This window comes from Pseudochaenichthys georgianus, chromosome 14 (assembly GCF_902827115.2).
Source record: "Pseudochaenichthys georgianus chromosome 14, fPseGeo1.2, whole genome shotgun sequence".
Taxonomy (NCBI): domain Eukaryota; kingdom Metazoa; phylum Chordata; class Actinopteri; order Perciformes; family Channichthyidae; genus Pseudochaenichthys; species Pseudochaenichthys georgianus.
Genome location: NC_047516.1, coordinates 10,522,312 through 10,549,372, shown reverse-complemented (window position 1 = coordinate 10,549,372; position 27,061 = coordinate 10,522,312). Strand labels below are relative to the sequence as shown.

Genomic DNA, 27,061 nt, shown 5'->3' with positions numbered 1-27,061 from the left:
CAAATGTAATTTATATGTTATCTAATCGCCGAAATAGTAATACTATAATGATAATAAATACTGTATCGTATAATGAAACGTAAAATGGCAACTGTGGCAGTATTTCGCTGGTGAGAGATGTTTACAATCATGCCCTCTAGTCTAGTCTACAGGAGCTACTATTTGATATAAAGATTCCAGGGAAGTGCAGTTTCAACAATGTATGGCTTCTAAAGAATAAGTACCAATTGTGGTTATCAAAATACATTGACCCAAGACGTGCTAAATGCAAACTGTGTTGTAACATATTCAATATTTCGAATATGGGCGAGGCAGCGAATGCTAGCCACATGAAAGAGTCATTTAAAATCATTGGTGAAATAGTGTATGAACCCTGTATTGTAAATATTGAGATTTTACAGTTTCTTATGTTAACATAAATAGTTGGTTGAAAAAAAAAGTTGTAATGCTCAATTTGTATTTGTACACATTACATGAACCTCAGTATGGAATATGAAGTCATGAATCAGTCCTGATGTAACTTTTCTGTGGTGAAAGTAGAGTGATAGAACTATTTTACTCCAAATTCTAATTTACACATTTTCATTTTAGACATTACATTACATTACATTACATTGCATTTAGCTGACGCTTTTATCCAAAGCGACTTACAATAAGTACATTCGACCAGGAAGACACAACCTTGAGGAAATCAGAATCATATAAGTACATCAGGTTTCATAGAGCCAATCAGTTCAAGTGCTACTCAACTGGCTTTAGATAAGCCAGTCCTTTATTAGTATATAAGTGCTCTGTTAGCAGTTCTTTGTTAGTCATTCTATCGCTCTAAGTGGAGTCGGAAGAGATGAGTTTTCAGTCTGCGCCGGAAGGTGTGTAAGCTTTCTGCCATCCTGATGTCAATGGGGAGCTCATTCCACCATTTAGGAGCCAGGATAGCAAACCCACGTGTTTTTGCTGATGGGAACTTGGGTCCCCCTCGCAGTGAGGGTGCAGCGAGTCGTTTGGCTGATGCAGAGCGAAGTGCACGCGCTGGGGTGTACGGTTTAACCATGTCCTGGATGTAGGAAGGGCCAGATCCATTCGCAGCATGGTATGCAAGTACCAGTGTCTTGAAGTGAATTCTAGCAGTTACTGGAAGCCAGTGGAGGGAGCGGAGGAGCGGAGTGGTGTGGGAACATTTAGGAAGGTTGAAGACCAGACGAGCCGCTGCATTCTGGATGAGCTGCAGAGGTCGGATGGCACATGCAGGTAGACCAGCCAGGAGGGAGTTGCAGTAGTCTAGGCGTGAGATGACGAGAGCCTGGACCAGAACCTGAGTCGCTTTCTGGGTCAGCTGGGGGCGTATCTTCCTGATGTTGAAAAGCGTGTATCTGCAGCAGCGGGTTGTAGCAGCGATATTTGCAGTGAAGGACAGGTTGTTATCCAGGATCACACCCAGATTCCTTGCAGTCTGGGTCGGGGAGACAGCAGAGGTGCCGATGTTGATGGTCAGGTCAAGAGTGGGACAATCTTTTCCCGGAAGGAAAAGCACTTCAGTTTTGTCAAGGTTGAGCTTGAGATGATGAGCGGACATCCACTGAGAGATGTCAGCTAAACAAGAAGAGATGCGTGCGACCACCTGGGTCTCTGAGCGGGGAAAGGACAGAATTAGTTGGGTGTCGTCAGCGTAGCAGTGGTATGAAAAACCATGCGGGCTAATGACAGATCCGAGCGAGTTTGTGTACAGGGAGAAGAGGAGGGGACCAAGAACAGAGCCCTGAGGGACCCCTGTAGTTAATTGACAAGGGTCGGACTCGGACCCTCTCCAAGTTACCCTGTAGGTGCGGTCTTTGAGGTATGAGGTGAGGAGGGAAAGTGCAGAGCCTGAAACTCCAAGTTCTTGGAGAGTGTGAAGTAGGATCTGATGGTTCACCGTGTCGTATGCAGCAGACAGGTCCAACAGGATGATGACAGATGAGAGGGAGGCTGCTTTAGAAGTGTGCAGTTCCTCAGTGACAGCAATGAGGGCAGTTTCTGTGGAGTGACCTGCCTTGAAACCAGACTGGTGCAGATCCAGAAGGTTGTTCTGATGGAGATAACAGGAGAGTTGTTTAAAGACAGCGCGTTCAAGTGTTTTAGACAGGAATGGGAGGAGAGAGACAGGCCTGTAGTTTATAACATCAGATGGGTTGAGAGTGGGTTTCTTCAGGAGAGGGTTTACTCTTGCCTCCTTGAGACTGTTTGGAAAGTGACCAGAAGTTAGAGAAGTGTTGATGAAATGGGTGAGAAACGGTAGAATATCAGGAGCGATAGTCTGAAGGAGGTTTGAAGGGATAGGGTCCAGAGGACAGGTGGTAGGGCGGGCAGAGGTAATGAGGGTAAGAACCTCACTTGGCGAGAGAGGGGAAAAAGTAGTTAGTGTGCCGGTTGACCGTCGGTCAGGTGATCCAGCGGTGAGTAGAGGTGAGTCAGAAAAAGACGAGCGAATATCGTCAACCTTTTTTTCAAAGTAGTTAACAAAGTCGCTTGACAGAAGGGAGGAGGGGGGAGGGGCTTTGGGAGGGTCCAAGAGGGTGGAGAAGATGGAAAATAGTTTTTTAGGATTGGAATAGGAAGATTGGATCTTGTCTTGAAAGAAAGTGCTTTTTGCCTGAGAGATGGAAGCAGAGAAAGAGGAGAGGAGAGCCTGATAGGTTAGGAGGTCGTCGCAATGTTTGGATTTCCACCGTTTCCGCTCTGCTGCCCGAAGGACGGTTCTATTAGCACGCAGTGCGTCATTTAGCCAGGGAGCAGGAGGGGACTGACGAGCCTGCCGAGATGTGAGAGGACAGAGAGAGTCCAGAGAGGATGAGAGAGTAGAGAGGAGAGTTTCTGCAGCAGAGTTTGGAGGCAGGAGTTGGAAGGAGTCAGAGGAAGGGAGGGCTGAGAGCACCGAGGAGGCAAAGGTAGAGGGGGAGAGGGAACGGAGGTTACGGCGGACAAGTGCAGGATGCGAAGAGATTAGTTTGTTATGTTTGGAAAGGGGTAGAGAGAATGAAATGAAGAAGTGATCGGATGAACAACACATGTATATAGGCCTATAGTGTAATTCATAAATGTCACTACTTTTGTGAACCAAAAACATTGGTATACCAAATCTGAAACACCAAAAAACACGGATGACATGAGTACATCTGTGTTTTCACAAAAGTTTTTAAGTTTTCTAAAAATCTGATTTCTAAGCTAAATATCTCATAAGACAGTGGCTCTAAGGTGAGTGACATTAGCCGCGTTCACACTGCGGTACTTTTCCCACAAAGGTTCATGCGAACTTAGTTCATGATCGCGTTCACACCAAAAAGAGCCGGTACTAAAAGTAGTTCATGCAAACCTTTTTACCCCCTCGAAAGTCCCTGCTAGAGAGCAGGGACATTCGAGCGGCTCTTTTTTGAGAAAAGAGCTATATTCCTGATTGGCTGGGCGAATTGCAAACCACGCCCCGTAAAACTCCCAACAAGTTTTGTGAAGCCGCCATTTTATTATCCTTAATTAGCATTATTAGCATTAGCATTAGCCCAGCGCAGAAACGCAGAGAGACTAACTTATGGCAACACAAAATAAAACATGGGAGCGGTGGAGATGAGGAGGTGTCGGCGTTCTGGCGATTTACTTGGAAGGCTTCAGTAGAAGCTGCTGGGACTCCCAGCAGCTTCTACTGAAGCCAGTCCCCAACTCCGGGGACTTCCGGCCGGGGACTTTGGGCGGCAGTATACGCCGTGAAGTGGTTTGCTGCCTGCCAGTAAACCCAAAGCAGAAGAAGAAGAAGTGACGTCAGCGGCTTCATTTGCCTAATCCACCCCTAGGGACTTTTGCTGGTGTGAACGCGATCTGTACTTAGTTCATGCGAACTAAAGAGTTCGCATGAACTAAGTTCGCATGAACCTTTGTGGGAAAAGTACCGCAGTGTGAACGCGGCTATTGCATTTATAGCAAGACCAGAGACTAAACATTTTGATATGTTACACCATGCCATGTTATCAGAAGTACATTTAAAAGGTGATTTAAGGAGACATAAATACCCTTCAGTAAGATAAGGTGAGATTTTATTTTAAAAGACAATGAAGGCAGGTTATATTGATTGATATATTTATTATATTGAATGCCAAATTAATACATAGTCCCCTGAATCTGGAATAACGTACAATTTACAGCCTCACAATGTCAGGAACTTTTCATCTACAGATTGCTTTGGTCTGGTTTTGCTCTTCACTGATTGGTTACTGGAACTTTGAACTCAAACGGACCTCCCTGTTTATAAAACGGACCTCCCCGTTAATCCGCGGAATAAACGCACGAATTGTGGCGCAAAGGGCGTTCCATAGCCGCAGGGGTTTCATGCCCGTGTAAAAGCACATTTTCCACTCGTGAGTAGCTTGTTTTGCGCGCTAGAATATTGACCCAAATCTGACTCCATAGGTTCTTTTCGGCTGTGTACTTTCAAATTTTAGTGCACTCGAGCCGGTTTCTGAAATTTACCTACCCCACCTTTAAGCATTTGGCCCATTTCAGAATGACATTATATGTTTTTGATTATAATTATTCACTGCTATCGGGATGTTAAGAGCATTCCATGGAATATAACAAAAAGTGTATCTCGAGCCGGTTTCTCAAACGTACCTATCCCCCACCTAAAATCACATCTGCAAATCTGCAAAGTAACTAAAGGTAAGAAGATGGAGTAAAAGTACCACATTTACTACAGTGTGGTAGAATTACAAAGTAGCAAACAATTGAAATACTCAAGTAAAGTACAAGTCGCTCAAAATTGTACTTAAGTACAGTTCATGAGAAAATGTACTTAGTTACTTAACATCACACAGCAAATTGATTGTACCTGTGAGTAGGGCGTCTGAATCAGGTCTGAATACTTCCTCCATCGGTGCTCAGTATCAATGCTTTTGTTTTGAAGGTCAAACACGGAAATGCTGTGCATTATTTTGAAGAGCTCGACACAAACACATTTTCAGGGTGGATCACAAACTGACGTCTCTCCCTCCTCCCTCTACTTACAATTCAGTGAAATTATAGCGATCGGACGAAGTACATGCGTCTTAACAAGAGAGTAGCAGGCACCCTGTGTGAGCTCCGGAAGACACCATAACATCTGGGGGAGTCGTCTCTTAACTGAAATTAGCTAACCCCAAATACCGACCGAAATGGACGAAAAGGCTTTTACGAAGGAACTTGATCTGTGGATCGAGCAGCTCAACGAGTGCAAGCAGCTATCGGAGGGACAAGTGAAGTCACTTTGTGAAAAGGTGAGATATTTAAATAAAATTCCTCTCATATGTGAGGTCACGTAACCGTTAACGTCTTCTGTCTCCTTAACGACGCCTCCTAGACATTCTAAAATGGCGTCTATAGGGTACATTTCACTCCGCGGTGCCTGTATTTCTCTATCATTCTAAAAGTACTTTTGTTTTTGGGAGTTTGAATCGTAGCTTGTCTGAAATGTCTGGAAAATAACACATTACAAGCACATGTTGTCGGGTAGCTGTGGCTCTCCTAATCCAGCCATACTGTGGATTCAAGTCACATACCACATTTACAGCCCCCTAATTCAGACTGTCAGTGTGACCTGTAGCATCTCTTTTAGCTAGCTTAGCATGGGCAGAAAAAGTGCCCTCACGTTTAAATTACAGTGTGTGTGACATACTACTTAATTTTGTCTGCATATAAGCAAGTACATGGGAAGAAAGCAATGAGTAGGTGAATTGCAGTGTTGGAAGAAGTACTCAGAACAAATCTAAGTGCTGCATTCTAAATGTTACTTGAGTAAAAGTTCAAAAGTATTAGCATCATAATATACTTAAATTACAAAAAGCAAAAGTACTCATTCTGCACAATGGCCAATTTCAGAATAATATAAAGTAAATAAGTATTATCAGCTAGATGTACTTCAAGTATCAAGAGTAGAAGTACTTGTTTTGATAAATGGATATCTTCACATTACTATGCTTTTATGGTTATTAATTTATCCTTTTTGTATTACTAACACATGTAAGAGCATTTCAGCCTTGATACAGTAGGCTACTGCATTGGAATGTTATATGAATGTAGCAGAGTAAAAAGTACGATATTTGCCTATGAAATTGCTGGAGTAAAGTTGGTTTATCCTACTTTATGTTTGTATGTATGTATGTAGGAATTTCTCTGTTTTAATGTACAGGTAGTCAAAAAAGTTGCATTTATCCTCTGACCCCTACCCTTCATCTAGCTTCTTATTCACTTCTCTAGTCAATAAGTACTGAGACTGACTTATTTTAGGGCAATTTTCAAACTAACATGAGATTATATGGCGTAATTGGTCATAGGTTTGGTGGGAACTTTAAATATTAACCCTCACCTCTTGTATGTTTACTCGTGTTTTAGTACAGTTGGTGAACATTTTCTGACTTGTACAGGGAAATTTAGTTCATGCAAACAAAAGATGGGGGGGGACTGAGCTAATTTCAGATACTCTTTAGTAGGGCTTTGACCTTTTAGCCACTTAACAGGTAATTGCTTGATGCTGAGCCAGGTATTTAATCTTATTTAAATGAAATGTAATGATGTACAATGTTATTTAAGTATCCACATGTTCCTGCTCCTGCCTTGCCTGACAACTGGCCATTCACTTTGCAGACTTTTGGGATCTGAGCTGGAGCTTAAAGAGCCTGTGACAGCATCCCAACAACTGTTGTGCAATGACATATTGGGCTACTAGTCATCTCGAACCGTCAGTTTAAAATAGAAAAAGCGATTCCGTTAAATATCAATAATTTCGAACATCGCGGGGAAATTCCTTCGACTCATTTTGAAGTTTTGGGGGAACCCGGAAGTGACGTCAATGCGGGAACGCTTCACTGTGCGGCGAGAGAGCCAAACACGTGTTGTCATGCGTAGAAATGGTGAATTACTGAGTTTAGGCACGTTAATAACGTTTTAATGAAGTTGACTACATGTGTCAGTGCCCGAAAAAAAAAAAGTTTTAACAACATGTTTATTTATTGACTTTTCATTCCTGTATAATCATTTTGCGCAAATATGGCACTATTTGTCAGAGCACTTCATCCTTCTGGGATTTCATGAAGAACAGCTCCAACGCCTGTGTGTATGGGAACACCTCTGGTGCTGGTCCATTAACTGCCAGTGTTTCCCACAGATCTGTTTCCCACATATCTGAAATAGCGGGGGGGTGAGGTGACGTGCAACAACATTAACCTTTCTGTTGGTCGCTTGTTAGCAGACCCTTCACGCGATGGCAGAGCTAACGGGTACAGGCAGGGCCCATAATGATAGCCCTATAGTTTACATCTACTACCCACACATGAACATATGGAAATGGATTGCTATTTAAAAAAATAAATGTATTTATAAATGTATTTAGGAACCTATCCATGTGATTTTTAGTGGGGGTCGACCTCAAATCCTCTATGGGGGTCCAGGGGCATGCCCTCCCCCGGGAGATTTTATTTTTTATTTTGGAGTTAAATGCATCAATCTGGTGCATTTTGAGGGGAAAATATAGAGATCTATGGAAACACCTATATTAAACAGAACTGTATACATTTCAATAATCATAAAATCATGGCCATAACCAATAACATACCATTTCCAATATGAAAAAAACACTGAAACTTGTTTATTAATTTATTTTTGGTTCATTTGTAGTTGTGAGTGTGTCTGTGCTCCTGAATCAGCCTCTCCTGTCTCCCTCCTATCCCCCTGCTCCTCTTTGAGGCAGCAGCAAAGACTAGTTTTCGCTCAACAAGTTTTAAAAGTGTATCTTACCTTTTTTCACCTTAATATGTGTTTGCATAACTGGTGACCACACCGTTTGAGACCCACTGAGAACTTAGACTAAGTTAACTATCTAAACACTCAGAGAGTCCTTTACCTCACCTGAGCTTGAATGACACACAGAGACCAATCAAGGGCTTTGATTTATGATCTGTATGACAGTGGCCATGTCGGCAGGCCACATCATGTGGACAGCCAGTCACCCTTGTGAGGGAGGCCACTTAACAGGCCAGAAGGAGGCGAGATCAGTGCAAGGGAGCGAGGGATCATTGTCCACAAGTTAATCGATTGCAGATGGCGTCGTGGTCACGGACGAATAAAAAAAAAAATTATATAAAAAAAATTATTAAAAAAAAACAACCGAAATGGGTCGCGAAATATACTTGGGCGGCCGTTAATATACCTGGGCGGCCCGCCCAAGTATAGTCTATGTGTGGGAAACCCTGATATTTACATTTACTATCTACAGCACCCGCCTCCCCTGACATCCCCCACTCCCCCCGTTGACAATTTACTAGCGGTACCGAAGGGGGCCGGTCGAGAGTCCCGGGATGATTTTTAGTCCCATTCCACCACTGGCTACATGACCGTATGATCGCCCACATTGACGCACCTCATTCCTAAACTTCTAACAGATATCATACAACATAAACCGATCCTTCAGCCTCATATGAGCTCTCAGATACGTTCAAAATTAAACTGTCATCGCTGTCTGAGCTTGCTACTGTGTGCGCCATCGTGCGTTTACATCTGACTGTATATATATATAAAGGTTTACATGCAGATGCTGGGATCCTGGACGGTGCAGCTGGAGCGCTGTGCCCGCAATGACGTCACACATCATTTGGCGGGACTTGAAGAATCCCAGAGAAGATCCAGAAAATTGTCAACATTGAAGGCAGATTAACGTTTATCAAAGTACAAATATCCAAAATCAGTTCAGTAACGGTTTTCAAGGGGACAATATTTACTCAAATTGATGGGTTTGGATGATGGGGGAAACTCGTGTCACAGGCTCTTTAACACCACTTTCTCTTCAAAATCCTTCTGCTCCGACCACCTGCTGATTTCCAGCTCTGTATATCAGGGCTAAACGAAAACTATTTACACTTACAGTTAAACAATTAATTTTCTATCATCCCTCCAGTGTTTATTATCAGAAGGTGTGCTTTGAAATTAAATGAAATGTATTAGAGTTTTTCTTTTTTATATACTTTTTATATACAAAATATTTGTTGATCTTCCTAAACCATTTAAAAATAAATAAAAAATACTTTTTTCAATGAGTCACACTAATAGTTTGTGGTGGTTAAATTAGCTGTTATCTTTCTGGTGGCCTGGTTTTCTTCAAGTTTGCCGTTTATCCCTGATAAAGAGCATACATTTGGACCAATGTTTTTTTTTCTTTTTGAGTGCCATTCGCTAAATCATTCTTCAGTGCAGCTCTGTCCCTCTCAGCTCGTAAAAGGACTTGAAAACTACCATGTTTGGAGTTCTGTGCGCTGGAGGTAATGGCATGCTATTTTCGAATGGCTTGTTAATCCCAGCAATTTTATTGTTTTCCTGTTAATATTGATAACGTCAGTTCCAGTATTTTAAAATGCCCTGTTTTCTGCTCTGTGGTTCAAAATTGTGGATGAAAACTGAAAATGTCAGTTCTTATTCGATTTATTTTTGACTTTACAGCAAACAACAGATCCGAACAGGACAGCAAATGACAGATAAAAGCAGGAACTGCAAAAATAAGTGTTTTTTCTTTCCTGCTGCCCCTCACTGTTTCCTTCCAAATGCTGAAACTATGCCATAAAAATAGTGGAGAGGAAAAAGGAAACGTACAGTTTCCTCACCCTGAGGCTGTTTCATTGTCACAACTCATATGAACTCAACTTCTCCAAACTGCTGTCTCCCTGCACTTATCGCCCCACCGCACTGTGACTTCTGTTATATAATCTGCAGATTGCTCCCACTCAACCTCCTCGCTGATTTAAAAATAGCAGAGGATATGATTGATTTTGAGTTGCATCAATATCACTGTGAAACCCATTGTTAGTGTGTGTGTGTGACTCAGGATAATACGGTTCATTGTGACTCAGAGCGGCCGTCTCTGTTTTGGGATGGGTGTGGAGGAATGTTATGTGCTGTGTAACCCGACTTTAGTCTTTCATTCCTGCTTTCCAGCTTTCTCAGAAAAGCCAGAACAGAACAGACCAGAATTTCTGGTGTGTGTGTGTGTGTGTATATAAAGGCAGGAATACTTAAGAGCTTAAGCATTTTTATCAAAATCAAAGCACATGTTTTACTATTCCCCCTCTTAGGGCTGTAGATGTGATGTTTGTTTACAGAGTAGCGATGTCATCTGCTTAATAATTTAATTGTGTTTAAACAAGTTACCATGTTTAAATTAAGTCAGTGGAGAGACAATGCTCTGTTCACTGGAAATTGGTTTTGTGTTCCTGTCAATTAACTGAGTCAATTTAATTAAACGTACAACAGGGACATTTCTCTGACCTTGTCAGTTCAAAAATAACCCTTCAGAGAGTTGTACAAAAATGCAGGCATCCCCTATGGAGCAGTGTTTGCTAACCATTAAGCTAGATCCAGTTCACTTTTCTTCTATTAAGCCAAGCAAAGGGCTTTGTATACAAAAGATCCATACCTAGTGCTAAGAGATAAGCAACAAAATAACAGCGTTTATATGAAATGTGCTTAATAAACGTAAGAATATTTATGCAATATGACATCATATAAGTATGTCAGAATTATGTAATGATTTGTCACGCTGCGATGCACTTCCTGCAGCTAAAGTGTACTGACCTCTGTCTATGTTGAAACCAGTCTAATGCAGTTAGCTCTGCAGCGGAGGTCACTGTTTTTACACAATGAGTCATGAGAGGGAGACTGCTCCACGTGATGGTTTCTTTTCATACACCAACGTCTGATATAGTAAACTAAATTGGCATCATCTATTCGTCAACAGAAATCCCATGATGGTGTTCTAAAGATATCCTCAAAGCTGTACAAATGGATATCAAAAACACAGATGATAAAAATGCAAAAATACAGCTGTCCCTGTGAACACACTCCAACCAAAAACACTGACGGTGACTAAAGGTTGTTAAATGTATCTCAGCAAACGCATAAACCTTCATAGTAAAAACACTCTGCTATCGTTAGGCTGCTGATGCTGATTTCCACGCTGATGATAGTGCTGCTGTCAGGGAGATGATTGTCTTCCATCTTGAGAGAGGTCATTGTTTGTGGTTGTAGTTGTGCCTAGTCGTCAAGCTTAATGACCACATGGAAACCTTTGATGAAATTAGAAAGCAGCAGCTCTTAAAAGGCTGACATCACTCCTCAGTACTTGACTAAGCAGTTTGTTGAATGTGTGACGTCTGACTTCTTGGCACGGCCGTAATATATAGGCAGAGTTCCCTCCCTGTGGCATTTCTGCTTCAGGTGTGGTCTGTACTTTTCCCGGAGTGCTGACGCCAGCTCTGCCGTCATCCTGTTTCATTTACAGCTGGACTGGCTTCCACAATGTGAGCTGCTGTCTCACAGGTCTCTCTCACAGGTTATCGCTAAATCCAAGCTTAAATAAATATGCTATAAAGGCAAATCAAATCAGTTGTTTAATACATTATACAATGAGAGAGATAACTCGTATAAGTTGTCAGTGCTCTTCACACAAAGTGCATGCTAACTGGGTTAAAATCGGCTGAGCAAATTTAGGACACAGAGCGTCACTTAACACATTACTCATACAGTTCAGTGTGAGGGTTACAGAGCTATAGGCCATTAAGCACTGTGTATAATGCCCTGGCAAAGAAACTTAATTGTGGACTTGGCAGTACTTGGTCATTCTACTTTTGTTTAAACCCAGGGTCTGTAATTTTTTGCCCCAGGGAACAGCCCTCGGATCTAAATGTAAAATAAGATCAGAGGATTCTCAGTCCCTCGAATATCAAGGATCATATTGCAAGTGAAAAATAATTCACAATAATTGCAGTGACAGGAACAATACAGATGTGTTTTGTCTTAATCTTTTGCTTTTTTAATCCAAAAATAGCCCAAAATAAATATGGACCATGATGAAAACATGTCAGGGTTCAACGCCCTACCCAAATTAGATTTTATAAAATGATGTTGCAATTGAATCAGTTTCTTAATGAGGTTAAGTAAGAAGGATCGCAGACGGACTGTCTTAGTCCAAATAAAATGCAGATTGGTTCACTTGTCCAAAGTAATCCGGAGGGGCGAGGCCAAAAATATATTTCTGTTCTATGCAGGCATCAACAGTCAGAGGCCCTGATCAATCTGTCCTCTACAGCCCAGTCATTGGAAGGCCTCCTGCCCCCCCCCTCCCCCCACTATGGGCATGTGGAGTGTAATGTAGGTCAGCTTTGTGCAGTGCTGCAGTCCTCTCCACAGGTCACTCTGGGTCTGTCTCTCTCTGTCCAATCTGCCAGGATGACAGGCCAACTCTAGCACTCTGTCCATGTCAATTATCTCTTTCACTCACTGAGGACGCATTTGTTGTGGAAACGGTATAAAAAAAGCTGATGAGAAAGTCAAACAGGCAAACACCAGACATTTATTCTGGAGCAGATAACCCCACTCTGTTTCACCCTACTTTCATTGTGTACACGCCTTACTCTGTCTTTTTTTTCTCTTGCCTCATATCTCCAGCACATCAGACATGTCTTTCGGCTCAGACCCTTTTTACTTTCAGCCTGAGGATTTGTTCAAAGCTCCTTTTTTTTTTTTAAAGAGCTCATCCAGCTGATTGAGCCCTTAGTCTGACCAGCCTCTAAAGCTACACTCAATACAGAGTTATGGCCTTGTTGTGTGTCTGCAGTTGGCGTATTAGTGTGGTTTAAAGCTTTCCCATAATTTTTAAGGGCTAAATACAAGAAACAATTTATTTAACCTGAGAAATGCTTGTTTTGAAATTCTATTCTGAGGTATAACTCCTATAAGCTTGCTATACAACTCCATACATAACCTAAGGAGAGTCTGGCGGTGGATTTAAATTAAGCCAATTTATGACAGGTAAACTTTCCTGCAACAGCAAAAGACAATCCACAGTTTTAATCCGTGTGACCTGTTTGGGTTGAGTCAGCAGACAACAGTAACCAAGTGTTTTCTTTACAAACAATTTACTGAGTCATACCCTGCTGCAGCAACTTTAAGACCACGCCATAAAGAGTCTCCAGGAAAAACATTTTCTTGACAGTTCCACTTTTAGTAACTGACTGTTGTGTTGCCAGAGCCCTCCTAGCTTTAACAGTGCTCTCATAATCATTTGAAAACATATTTCATCCACGGACACCAGGCCCCGGTTTCCACTCATAACTCACTCTGTTATCGACTTCTAGGGCATCCCAAAAATTGATTTTAAGATGAGATGGTACTTTATTTATCCCCTTGGGGAAATTCGGGTGTTTAATATAGCAGGGTCAGAGTGAAAAACAGGATTCACACAAGTAAAAATAAAGATAACTTTTCAAATTAAAATAATAATACAAAAATAAAGTAACTGTTAAAGCAAGACATTTTGCATTGCAACAAGAGCCGTCATTTGAAGCTCTGCAAGCCGCGACAACAGGAATCTAGACATCTAGACTCTGAAGGGGGCTTATTCCCTTGAAGAGATAATGTCTGGGATTGAGTTGTAATCACTGAAGCATCTTCATTTAAGACCCACTAGAGGCTGATGTGAAAATTGAGACTTTGGCAGGAAATTGTCTGTTCCGGAAATAAAGTCCTCGTTGGTTTTAACCTCATCTGCAATTTCTTTGTTTTTCACTCTATGAACAACAGCTTAATGTTTTTTTTCTTTCTACAGGCAAAAGAGATCCTGACCAAGGAGTCAAATGTCCAGGAGGTGAGATGTCCGGTGACGGTGTGCGGCGACGTGCACGGCCAATTCCACGACCTCATGGAGCTGTTTAAGATCGGAGGGAAATCTCCAGACACAAACTATTTGTTCATGGGAGACTACGTAGACCGAGGGTACTACTCTGTAGAAACCGTCAGTTTACTCGTAGCACTTAAGGTTAGTATTGATTTTGAAAAGACCAATCATTTGCTCCATAACTGACAACTCTTTAAGGAATATAGTTCATTTATAGCTCTGTTCTTTCCTTGTGTTTCAGGTACGCTATCGTGAGCGCATCACAATCCTGAGAGGGAACCACGAGAGCAGACAGATCACACAAGTTTACGGCTTCTATGATGAGTGCCTAAGAAAATATGGAAACGCCAACGTGTGGAAGTCCTTCACAGACCTTTTCGATTATCTCCCCCTCACTGCCTTGGTAGACTCTCAGGTGAGAATCTGCGTTGGTTGGTGTTAGATAAATGTACAGTTTGTTGTAGAATGAAATGCATAATGTTGCTAGTATGGGAAACAATATTTTGATGATGGAATGGAAACAGAAGCTGAAGGTCCTCGATGTCGTTGTTTTAATACTGAAAATGTTGTTTCATTCTCCCAGATTTTCTGCCTTCATGGAGGCCTTTCCCCGTCCATAGATACTTTGGATCACATCAGAGCACTGGACCGTTTACAGGAAGTGCCGCACGAGGTAAATATAAAAGTTTATTTTTATGTTCCTGTACATGACAAGTCCCAAAAAACAACATATAGAACAGAAAACGATCAATAATTGTCTGTCAGTACAATTAACCTGATCATGACCAATACTAAAAGCAGAAAGGAAGCAATGTGTTTATATTCTCTTTTCTCCATAATTCAGTTTATTTGCAATTAAAATGTTAATGTATATTGCACTACAGCCCTGTATTGACTATATGATTGCTTTCTTGATATGTGTGTTGGTGTTTCCTCTCTAAAACGCTCCTCTTCCTCATGTCTCCTTCAGGGTCCCATGTGCGACCTGCTGTGGTCGGACCCTGATGATCGCGGCGGCTGGGGCATCTCCCCCCGAGGAGCCGGCTACACTTTTGGCCAGGACATCTCTGAGACCTTCAACCACGCCAACCGTCTCACTCTGGTGTCCCGAGCCCACCAGCTGGTTATGGAGGTGCGTGTCTGTCATTTTACCAGACAGACGCACCCTTTTTGGTTTGAACCAGGGTTATGGCTGTTACAATAAATAGACCTCCTAGATGGAGTCAAGAATGACCTACAATGTTTATTTATTCAAGTAATGCTTAAAGGGGAATTATTAGGTTATTTTTAGGTTCATACTTGTGTTAAGGGTTGCTACTAGAACATGTTTTCATGCATTCATGTTAAAAAAAACACATGGTTGTTTTCATACTGTCCATCTGAAGACACCTGTCTAGACTTGAGATGTTAAGATTCACCGATTCGCATCGGTGCACCGGCATAAACGTTCAAGATGCGAGTGCACCGGTTGAAAGAGTGCACATCGGCTACAGTTTGGGTTGAACCGGGTTGAACTCGCGATGCATCGATTGCGTAGCGTCTTTGCATCGGTAAAACACCGATTCATTCATATAAAATCCCCTCATCTTGTCAACGCTCAGCAGAGACGATCTTTGATATTTGCTTCGCCACTACGGAGGCCGAGAGTCTCAGTTATCAACACACACGGAAGTTGAGGAGAAAGAGAAACACAGCGCATTGAAAAATACCTACAAATCAAACATTTGGCAACACTTTGTATGAGGTATCTTTATTACTTAACAGGTCTACAGCCATGATACATAGATCCGTCCTTGATGCGGGCTTGCATACACACAGTATCACTCCGCAGCCGCACCCCATCAGTAACGTCCTGATGGTATATGTGCGCGGCACTATATACTACAGACGGTCACCTTGAAAAATCGCTCGCAAATTGTTAACGATGCCGAGCCGCTTTAAAGTACACACGTAGTACGAGGAACTTAGCGACGCTCATGAAGAGGCGACATGGGGTCTGCGGCTAAAAAGAGATATGAGTTAAATCACTCAGTGAGGTGTTCTGTCAGAGAGAGTGGTGTTTAATTTACAGCAGCCTGTGACGGCCAATAATAATTTAAATGTCTTCCTCACTGTAAGCAGTTATGAAAGGTTATTTGTATTCGTTATTGTTCCTATAGAACCCACTGCTTTCTGCTCACTGGTGAGTCAGCCGATGAATGAGTGTTCAGCACATCAGTCTGCAGCTGTATGGGCATGGCACCATGGTAGCTGTTATTTGCACATTGTTAATCATGAGCAATGCATCCTTACATTGTTTAACTGTGAGGTGTTATAACATTGTGCTGTACTCTGGAGAGCTTTTAAAGGTAAACAAATAAACGCAATGATGGGATGTGCAGTACCAAATATGTAAAGCACTTTTTTGTTAATGTATGATTTGCTGCATATAAGGAATAAAACAAAAATCCTCTGTCGTACCATATTGAAGTATCATTATTTTTGCATCGTGTTGAATCGTATCGCACCGAATCGCATAATGTTGAATCAAATCGTATCGAACTGTATCGCAACAGGGGTGAATCGTATCGCATCGCCTGGTGTTTCAAATGTATCGTTAATGTATCGTGGCAACGTATCGAGATGCGCATCGCATCGGCCTCAGTGATGGAGATGCACATCCCTAGTATAGACCCTTTCTCCTTACATTTGGATCAGTTCCAAATGAAATGGGTTCTGCCTTGGCCCGAGCTACATCCTTCTACTATGTTAGAGGAAAATCAGGCTAGTGATTTAACATAATCCTGTAACATAAAACAGACAACTAAACAAACCAAACCTAACTGAAAAACTAAAGAAATATACCAACCACTGCTGCTACAGAACACAACAGCACACATGGATATACCAACAGCTAGCACTCTAGTTTAAAAAATGTACATTAGCATGGCAGTAGCACTTTATCTCTGGTAATTAATACATCTGCTTCTTTCAGGGTTACAACTGGTGCCATGAGAGGAATGTGGTGACAATATTTAGTGCTCCTAACTACTGCTACCGCTGTGGCAACCAGGCAGCTATCATGGAACTAGACGACACCCTCAAATACTCATTGTAAGTATAACAAAAAAACACCTTAATTGTGTACAGTGTACAACTTGTCTTATTTATTATATTTACAACACTTTTGTTTCAATTTAATGATGAATTGACAAATCTATTTGTTTTGTTCTTTTCCTAACCAGCTTGCAGTTTGACCCTGCGCCTCGCAGAGGAGAGCCTCATGTCACTCGCCGCACCCCCGATTACTTCCTGTAAACTCGCTGCCCTTTCACCCTTGTACAGTCAGTTTCAGTATTGCCATGACTTTCACTGAAAAGAATAAGGAAGGGGAGGGTTGGAGTCTGGCGGGCTACACAGCAGTGCACATTGTATATCAACACAAAGATCTATTTAAGCATTTATCAAAAAAACAATGTCTGTTTATTTAGGCATTAAGCTAAAGTTGGGTGCCATAATCGTCTCAATATTCATTGCTGAGGACTTGTATTTTAAAAAAACAACATCAAGCTTGCTATGTAAAACAGTTTAAATTCCTCAGTCTCTACCTGGTGTAGCTGGACTGAAGATGAAACGTTGCTACTGTTTGAACCCCACATGCCATGGCTGACATTTAGAGATCTGAACATTATCTATTTGCACTTTTGTAAATCTCAACAAATGTAACATATGTCAAAAGATGAAAATTATTTCACACTACAGATGTTCTTGTTTTTTTTTCCTTTTTTGATTTTTGTAAATGACAACTAAATCACTAAACCCCATCATTCAACTTTTACAAACGTTTTCTGTCCTGTGTAACTTCTAAAATAAACCGTCATTATGCAGTCACACAGCTTGGTTTATAAGATGTTTCAGATGATCCACATCAACCCACTGACTCCCTCTGAACGGCAGTCTGTTCACCAAAACGTTTGAATAATAAAGACATGAAGGTGGCTCCTTGATTGTGTTTGTATTTCCTTTTTTGTATTTTTATGATACTATTTCTTGATTTTGTTTTTGACATACTATACAATGACTTTTTTGTGAATTTATTTTTTAAACACCATGTCATTAAGAAATGAGGTCAGCATTGAACTGGTTGTTTGGATGACCTTAGGTTCTTTACTAAGCCATAAGATGAAGGTGTATGTAACAAACACACCTAATCTTTAAGTAAATAACTTTACTCTTTAATCTAATCACAAGTGACTGTCTGATTTTCTTTTACTGATTTTTTATAAATATTATACTAGGAATATTTCCTTTCATCACATTTTATAACATACTAGCCTACTTTTAATGACTTTTTATAAACATAGGCTACTGTTTATAGTAATGCATCTAGTACAATACTCCCAGACAAATATTTCCAATTAAATAACGTGAAGTTCATCCAACAAAAGGTGCTAGATCTAATGCAAGTTTAAAAAAAATAAAGACCAAATTAATAAAACGTATGGCAAAACGGACAGAAAACCTGTGCCTTGTTATTTAACATGCTTTGCACCTAATCAAATCAAGTGAATAAGAGGAATACAAACATTTTAACACAATTAATGTTCACTTCCATAGACAACATTTTACATTTTGTTATTTATAAGTAGGCCTATTAGCAATTCAAATGTATTTGAATAATTATGATAATCGTATAACGACAGCATTGGTCTCATAGTTTGTGTCGATTTATATTTTGTATTAACCTAAATCTGTAACTAGTATATAAATATCTAAAATAAATGTAGTCTAGTAAAAAGTTTAATAGTAGCATAAAACGAAAGTACTCAAGTAAAGTACAAGTACCTACATACGGAATTTGAGTAAATGGGTGGTTATCACTTGTGGTTACTAAAGGTCGGATACATTTCGGAAACTTTATTTTTGTGTGTACATTTAGAAATATTTGGAACAGAGTTAGACCAACAGGAAAAGCAGCCTCCCCCCTCGCTCCCTGACAAAGCGCTCCACAGCCGCCGGGAGCAGCAGACTCCTAAACCAAACAGCCCCGCGTCTGTCAGGCCCTGCTGATCAACACAGAGGAACCTTACCTCTGGATCTGAAGAAAAACATTTACGGTACGTAGCTTCCCAACGCGAAATGTGATTTTTGTTTTACACGTTGTTTATCTTTGAAAATTGAAGTCAAACCGCCACTCAGGTTTTGTTTACATCTTTGTTTCAGTAGCATCGGTGTTGGTTGCTAAGAGGCCTCACTTCATCGCAGGGCGCTAGCTTAATGTCAAGCTAAATGCTAGCATAGTGCATGGTAATGCTAGCTCATATTTATTTAACCTTAGCTATTGGGCAATTGTTTTGGTTGTACTAACATACAAGTCCGGGTTTGTTGCTTACAATGTGGATCTAATACTTAATGCAGTAACAATGCATCTATTTAATGTAAGTTGATTATCCACCTTATAGCAACTAGCTATTTGGTTAGCATTACCGTCGTTTAGCCTGTGTTAACAGTTGACTAGCGTTAGCTTAATGTGTCGTTTGTTAGGTTGAAAAGTATCGCTATAGAGCTACATATTTATACTTATAAATGCTAATAACATCACCCTCACAGGTAAGGTTGAGGTATATTAACCCTTGTAGCAGTTTTAACCTCACTAATATAGCAAGCTGATCATTAACGATGTAAACCTACAAGCTAGCAGTCACGTAAATACAGGATTAGCTAGCTGCAGAGTTAGCAGACCAGACGGGACATTTTTGGGAAAACTGTGACTGCTGTTACCTTTTTGAACAGTTGGTTATATTTATTTACTTAATAATGTCATTGTTTGTCTTTACAGATAATGCCCACGATAAAATTACAGAGCTCTGATGGGGAAATCTTCGAGGTGGATGTGGAGATCGCCAAACAGTCTGTCACCATCAAGACTATGTTAGAAGGTATCTCAAATCATTGCACTCTTTTGAGTCCATTTCAACTTGATGCTAACTTTGTGTAATAAGTTGTCTTCTTTGCCCTATTTATATTATTGTAATATTTGCAATTGTTTGTAGATATAACTGTCACTCATTGATTCTTTGACAGATTTGGGAATGGATGATGAAGGAGACGATGACCCAGTTCCTCTCCCTAATGTTAACGCTGCCATCCTCAAGAAGGTACAGAACACACACACAAAGAAAAACAAACACACACACGTGTTATAGGTGTGCTGATTAAACTTTTCCTTGGTTAAATGACTAATGGCCAGTTAATCACATTGTGTGAAAGTTGCTTATTTCTGCCTCTTCAATGGTATGCTTGTGCACCAGAGCTGCAGTTATTTCAAACAAGGTTTTTCCTGCAGTATGTTGGTTAAAGTGGTATGTGTGTGTTCCCCTCAGGTGATTCAGTGGTGCACCCACCACAAAGATGACCCTCCTCCTCCTGAGGACGATGAGAACAAGGAGAAGAGGACAGATGACATTCCTGTATGGGACCAAGAGTTCCTCAAAGTGGACCAAGGCACCTTGTTTGAACTCATTCTGGTAAATACAGTTGACATTATATTACACTCACTTGGATTCATAGAGGTTGAAAATCATTGAAACTACAACCATTAACCTGCTAAACCACTGAACTTCAACCACATAAAACAAGACAGTCAAACCAACGTCATGTTAACAATAGACCAGTGTTAGAAATGTTTATTGGTTAAATATTTGATTAAGCATGCAGTCAGTAACTAAACCTTCTTGGTATTCTATAATTTGATTTCTCTAGAGATTTACTTTGAAAGCTTTGTCGTTGCAGGAGTTTTCTTTTACTTTAGAGCCTCTTATTGACATATTTGTTATTTGAATGTGCATATTTAGTTTGAAATGTCCTTCCCTGCTCTGATGCAGTGGTGAGCGGTTTCATTTGGTTGCCAGAGATGCAAAACTTGCTTAGCAACAGCTAGAAGATAGATGCCATGGTTGGCTGTTTTTAGGGATTTAAAACGATACTGTTTTTAAAGTTATAACCTACATGAAGGGATCTTTGGCTTACATGCATTTACTCTGTGGACGATCCGAAGGAAAACAAGAGAGCATGTGACAGGTAACACAGGCAGTTCCTGGGAAAGATTAGGAAATAAGTGTTGGACAAGCTGTGGGCTTCCAGGAAGTGAAACCCAAGTGGAGTGTCCGTCATTTGAGTTTATAAGCCCCCCCCCCCGCCCCCTGTGGCTGTTAGTATGTGTTTACAAGCACACGGTTACTTCATGCTTTAGTGAGGAGTGCGAGGCTTTTTCAGTGACCACCATATGGCTTATGTGAGGTTTAACCGGTATTATGGGATTTGTTATCTGAACACAGCAGGCTTTGATCAGTGTTTATTTCTAGTTGCAAATGATCTGATCAGATTTGTGTCCAAAAATCCCTGTGTCCAGATTTTCATTAAAAAAAAATCTTTTTCCTGGGCTGGTCTTAACAAGGCCGTACTAATTTATACTGCTTTACTTTGGCTTATATCTAATAAGCATTCAAATTGCCTGGCCTTCTTGGTTATAACACACAATACATTTACACTTTATGTGTTCTGTATCTGAATACAATCTCTGAAAGACGAATGATTTTTCGTCTTTTGCTTTTTCATTGTCTCGATTTGGCCTACAATGTAATCAAATCTCAATATGCACAAGGACTGTCCGATAACAAGAAGACGATCACTGCTACTATTTGTAGCTTTCTTAAGTTAGCAGCTGTTTGCATTTACACCAGAGCTTTTTTCTAACATGCTTATAATTCTCAGTGGCATTAACCTTGCCGACATCAGTGCAAATCCTTAGCTTCAAGCACTGTAGTCCCTGGAATAAACTGAAAACAAAATAGAATTGGCTCACTGTTAATATACCTTGATGTGTAGCTTGAAATGCTAAAGTCTAATAATAATCTCCTTCCTCTCTCTGTTGTGTTTCCTTCCAGGCCGCTAACTATTTGGACATCAAAGGTCTGTTAGACGTTACCTGCAAGACGGTTGCCAACATGATTAAAGGCAAAACCCCGGAGGAGATCAGGAAGACTTTTAACATCAAGAACGATTTCACAGAGGAGGAAGAAGCCCAGGTAGTGAATCCACCCATCAGTCATAACACAAGAAAAAAAGCCTTAATTTTTTAGGAAATGATGTCACTTTTGAGTGATGCTGAAGTTATCACAGCTTTGAGAGTTGACCTGTTACTCATCCCGTTTCTCCTGTCTGTCGTCCACAGGTACGCAAAGAGAACCAGTGGTGTGAAGAGAAGTAAAGGGGAGGGTCCGGCCAACACTACCACCCTGAAAAGGAATCGTCCCGCTAACTGGTTGCACTGGCGTTGTTCATACTTGTCAATATTTACAATTTAGTATATTTAGAGCTACACACTCCCCCTCCTCTCAAGTTCTGTATTCCAATAGCATGACCATTTTAATCTGCCTGTGTGTTGTTAATAATTTAAACAAAAAAAGTTGTTTCTGTTTCCACACACGTTGTGTATTCACTAGAACCAGGTGTCATGGCTTTCTATCCTTAAAGATTGGACGTCTCCCCGTTATAATTGCTATGGTTGTCTTTTTTACTGGACATGTTTGTTTTTCATTTAGATTAAATAAATTGCTTTTTTTTTGACAATGGAGATGAACGGGTGGATATTTTATTTTTGCTCTGTAAATGCAACCGTTCTGTGAAAGTGCTTTCAGAGAGGACGGGTTGTTTTTAAAGGAAAAGTTTGAGTTGGAAAGTTGTTTGTTTTGCGCGATGTCCTTTAGGCATTGAGTATCTCTAATTCCTAATTCATGTTGTTTTGAATTGGAAACTTTTCTCAGATAAAGCTCTGATGCTGTTTTTTGGGATGATCAATCGTATATTGAAGGAGTAAATAAAACTCATAAAAAGGCTGCCGTCTGTTTTTGTGTTTCTCTTTAAAAAGGAAAAGTCTCACTGGAATAATTTTTGAAATATTCAAAACACTTTAATACATCAAATGAAAACAAGTAATACATCAGAGGCGTAAAAAATACAGAAGACATCTTTGAGGTGTTCTCACTACTGATGTAGACATCCTCAAAATAAAACAAGCTATTTCTAGCACAAGAGCTCTCTCTGCTGGAGGAAAACAGTTTTGCTGTACAAAGTTTAGTTTGTCCGTTGAAGCGGCAAGCAGAGCGGTAACTTAAAGCCTTTTCAGTCAGAAATCAATTATTGTTACACTGAAGTTGGAACATGCACAGATTGAGAAGGTATCATTTGAACGCTGCTGCAGTAACACTTGATCAGAACAAAACGCATAACGCTGCACAAGAGGACAAAATGTATTGCTTTAAGAAATGGTAGAAACTAAAAGAATCTTTTTTTTTTTATGTATTTTTTTTTTTACATAAAAACATATAAAAGTTTAATTATAATAGGGAATTCCAACATTTATAAAACTTTACAACACAATATAATAGTACCCATTTGGTCTCAGATTAGTTTATGGAGCTGCAAAAATATTCAGACAAAGGAAAACAACCACCAGCTTCTGACCTTTTAAAGATCACAACCTCATACAAAAATATCAAAAACAGGAGAAAAATGTAACGGTTGATATAGTGAGAGACTGAAAGTGCCTAAAAATGTAACTTGCAGGTGGGGAGGCTGTCACGTGAGACCTTTTTAAAACTGTTTAAAAGGTAGCTTTAAAATGTTTGGAAATTGAATGAAAATGAAGTTGAGCTGATTAAAAATAAATGAACACTCTTTCGAGGTTCTGCTGGTGTTTGTCTCCCCTCTGCTGGTCTGAGTCATGGTGATGGATGATGTGTCCAAGAGACGGATCTGGTTTGAAGGAAAGTGTAAATGTCCTGTAAAGACATTTAGTTCGTGATTGTCATTTAGGTCAAAGCACAGGGTAAGCTTTGGAAGAAAGCACTGGGTGGGGCTCGGATTTGTATTTCTAAAATCAACAGGTATCCTGAAAGGAAGTATTTTAGTTTAGCTGCAGCAGATGGAGCCAAACAACTCCAGAATAACTGCCTCCACTGCAGGCCTGCCTCTTTATAACGGGAACTGTTTTGGTACGTGGCGGAGAGCCCAATCGGGCGGGATCCTCCAACAACGAGGCTCTAAAGCCAAGCTCTTCTTCCAGAGCTTAGCATCAGACTCTGCAACACTTGTGGGTTCAACACACGTGTAAAACAACTCAGGTAATGACCGTGAAGTCACGCATTTACAGTTGTGGTCAAAAGTTTACATACATTTGTAAAGAACATGTATTTCATGACAGTCTTGACTTTTCTATCATTTCTACAACTCTTATTTTTCTGTGATAGAGTGATTGGAGGATATAACACTTAAAAATCACAAAAATAAAAGAACCAAACTTCATGATTTTTGTTTTGTGACACAGTAGTATGTGCTCCAATCACTCGATCACAGAAAAATAAGAGTTGTAGAAATGATTGAAAAGTCAAACTTTTGACCACAACTGTACATTATGATACGGTTAGTAGTTAAGCTAACTAACATGTGCAGGCTGGTATGATTTACCACACATCTGACCAATAATAAGATTCCTCTTCTTCGCTGCACCACCCTCAGTCTTCTTCTTTTGTTTTATTTAACAAAAAGGAGCACAGAATATATAGTTAAAAATGAGATGATTGGAGAGATGATGCTCTTGGTGGCTCTGGAGGAATCACTGCGACTCTGTTAGCACTTTGAGAGAAAGTCCTGCTGCCTTGGCGACGGACAGCGTTGCCGTGTCTCCGTGCGAGGGCCTGCCGCTCAGGTCCAGGTGTGTGTAGGTGTGTGTAGAGGTGTGTGTGTAGCTGTGTTTGGGCTGACGGGGGTCTCCGCGCTTGCTGGCGGTCTGCAGCGGGGGTAAGCGCGTGTGTGAGCGTGTGTGTGTCGGCGGAGACAGTGGGAGGTGTGTTGATGGAGAGCCGGGGGGCGGTGGCGGGGGGGAGCAGCCCGGGGAGGGGGGGAGCTGGTGCTGCTGGTACAGGCGGTGGCGGGTGGGGGAGGGGGAGTGGGAGGGGGGAGAGTCTATGGCACTTAAATCTGAAGAAGTTGGACTGGGACAGCCTCCTCCTTGAAGGTAGCGAATGCACTTCTTTTTCCTCCTAGGGACAGTCAGAGAGAGTTATCTGTGAATAGAGTGTGGATGGTAAACGTCAGCAGGCTGTAATGAAGATGCAGCATTCACACTGATGTCACAAACAAAACAGGAACACACACTGATGTCACAAACAGGAACACACACTGATGTCACAAACAGGAACACACACGGTCGTCACGAACAACACACGCGTATTAGTGACGAGCTCTGTACACTATGTCAATGAAGATACAAAAACACACAACAATATATTTATGGAGTTTTAGGATCCTGACTATTTTATAGATTCAAAATACATTAAATGGAAATATCAGTGGACTTCTACGTCTTTTAGTAGGGTAAAATAAAAGTAATACTGGTGTCAATCTAAAGAAAATACAACATTTTGTGAAATTTGCTTATTTGATTTCTTGCTGAGAACATATTCATATCCATGTCTATGCCAAATGTGTGTTATTAAACTAGGGCCAGAAGGTTTAGCTTAGCTTAGCATAAAGACTGGAGTCAGGGACATCTAGCCTAACCTGTCCAAAGTACAAAATGGCACCCATCAACACCTTCACAAACTGACCGGTTAACATGTTGAATCTTGTTGGATTGAGAGAGATGTTAAAGCAACCTTTTTAGTTTTAAGGATTTCAACACGATAGAAGTAATCTAGGCATTGGGACCTCCTGGAGTTGTGTGAATACTTTACATTAATGCGTGTGTTCCAGCTAAACAATTAAAAAAAACTAAATAATAAGTGAGCTTTCGAGATGTTAGAAGGTGCATTTTTGAACTTTGGAAAGAGTCAGGCTAGCTGTTTCCAGGCGTCATGCTATGAGGATGGCTTTAAAGGTCCCATGTCATGCTTTACGGTTATTACCCGTCTCCTTGTGTGTTATGGAGCTTTTTCTGCATGTAAACGGTCTGAGTCAAAAACCCTCAAAGTACATCCTGTAGCGAGTAAAACTCTAACACAAGAAAGACCTGTCTGTGCTGCCCCAGAACGCCTCGTTGGACATTTCTCTTTTCCATTGTTTACTCTTGGGTATAGTGGCGTAACGTATTGGACCAATCTGCGGAAGCCGTTACGTTTGGACCAATCCGCGGACTTCCTCACACACACACACACACACACACACACACACACACAACACACACACACACACACACCACACACACACACACACACACCACACACACACACACACACACCACACACACACACACCACACACACACACAATCACACACCACACACACACACACACACACACACACACACACACACACACACACACACAACACACACACACACACACACACCACACACACACACACACACACACACACACACACACCACACACACACCACACACACACAGGGACACTTGTGAGCTGTTCACTGGTGTGGGGGTCTGCGAGACAGCGAGACACCACGGAACTCAGCCTAAGCACACACACAAACTCCCAGCCAGGCTGCGGGTGTGTGTTGTGTTTCGGGCTGTGTCTCGCTGTCTCGCAGACGGCCACTGGGCTCACAGGGAGAGGGGGGGCAGGAGCTCCAACAAGCCGTGTAGGACAGAGAGTGAATACACATACTATACAGAGATGCTGTGTGAGAAACCAATGTGAGTTTGGAAAACTGCACAATATAAATCTATTCTAGTAGACCTCAACAATGGAATGATGGCCATGACATGGGACCTTTAACACTGTATTGAACTGCAGGGACTACCACTGAAATGTACATTTAATCACCTTAGTTACTCCGTTTTTGTTGAGTGTCTTGAAATAAGATAATTGGATGATCCTCTAGTCGGCAGCAGACATATTGCCTGTCTCTGAGCAGCGATGAGCTCCTCGAGGTGTTATACTCTGAGCGCAGCATCAAAGCAGTCAACAGGATCCCATGATCATTACCAGAATATGATATGAGTCACCGGGTCTAACCGCAAGGAAAGGCGCTAGGCCAAATATAGAGAGGGGGGAGGCAGAGTGCGATAGAAAGTGATTTCTAAATGTCAGAGTTCACCATCAAAAGGCGCCTGTTACCGCATCGCATGAATGGAGAGAGTTGAAAGCAGATGGCCATGAGAACGCCGTCAAAATGCAAAGCTGCAGGGAGTGTGTGTGGTGTGTGTGTGTGTGTGTGTGTGTGTGTGTGTGTGTGTGTGTGGAGCTGTGGTGATAAGGATATGCTGTAACCACATTCACCCCCCTTTGTTCTCTCAAGTGAAACACACAGTGAGATTTCCATGACGTGACGGCGGGGAATACGCTGCG

General features: G+C 41.2%; 3 protein-coding genes across 4 annotated transcripts in view; 2 read left to right on the top strand and 1 right to left on the bottom strand.

Moving 5' to 3' along the window:
- Positions 1 to 4,936: 4,936 nt before the first annotated feature.
- Positions 4,937 to 17,700, top strand: ppp2cab (protein phosphatase 2 catalytic subunit alpha b). Its single transcript, XM_034099342.2, has 7 exons — positions 4,937 to 5,276; positions 13,646 to 13,855; positions 13,956 to 14,129; positions 14,298 to 14,387; positions 14,685 to 14,846; positions 16,689 to 16,807; positions 16,939 to 17,700. The coding sequence occupies exons 1-7, from the start codon at positions 5,175 to 5,177 to the stop codon at positions 17,009 to 17,011; spliced, it is 930 nt and encodes a 309-aa protein (XP_033955233.1). The 5' UTR covers positions 4,937 to 5,174; the 3' UTR covers positions 17,012 to 17,700.
- A 975-nt stretch (positions 17,701 to 18,675) lies between these two features.
- skp1 (S-phase kinase-associated protein 1) lies at positions 18,676 to 22,590 on the top strand. Of its 2 annotated transcripts, none has more exons than XM_034098664.2 (6): positions 18,676 to 18,810; positions 19,533 to 19,632; positions 19,778 to 19,851; positions 20,077 to 20,220; positions 21,640 to 21,780; positions 21,927 to 22,590. In XM_034098664.2, the coding sequence occupies exons 2-6, from the start codon at positions 19,536 to 19,538 to the stop codon at positions 21,960 to 21,962; spliced, it is 492 nt and encodes a 163-aa protein (XP_033954555.1). In that variant the 5' UTR covers positions 18,676 to 18,810; positions 19,533 to 19,535; the 3' UTR covers positions 21,963 to 22,590. The 2 variants fall into 2 exon arrangements, with proteins under 2 accessions (XP_033954555.1, XP_033954553.1); XM_034098662.2 differs by lacking the exon at positions 18,676 to 18,810 and adding an exon at positions 18,901 to 19,000.
- Positions 22,591 to 22,639: 49 nt separating this feature from the next.
- tcf7 (transcription factor 7) overlaps positions 22,640 to 27,061 on the bottom strand; it is an 81,322-nt gene continuing 76,900 nt past the window's right edge. Inside the window, exon 13 of the mRNA XM_034098665.1 lies at positions 22,640 to 24,795. Coding sequence (XP_033954556.1) covers positions 24,369 to 24,795 — 427 coding nt within the window. The 3' untranslated portion in view covers positions 22,640 to 24,368. The remainder of the gene's footprint in view (positions 24,796 to 27,061) is intronic.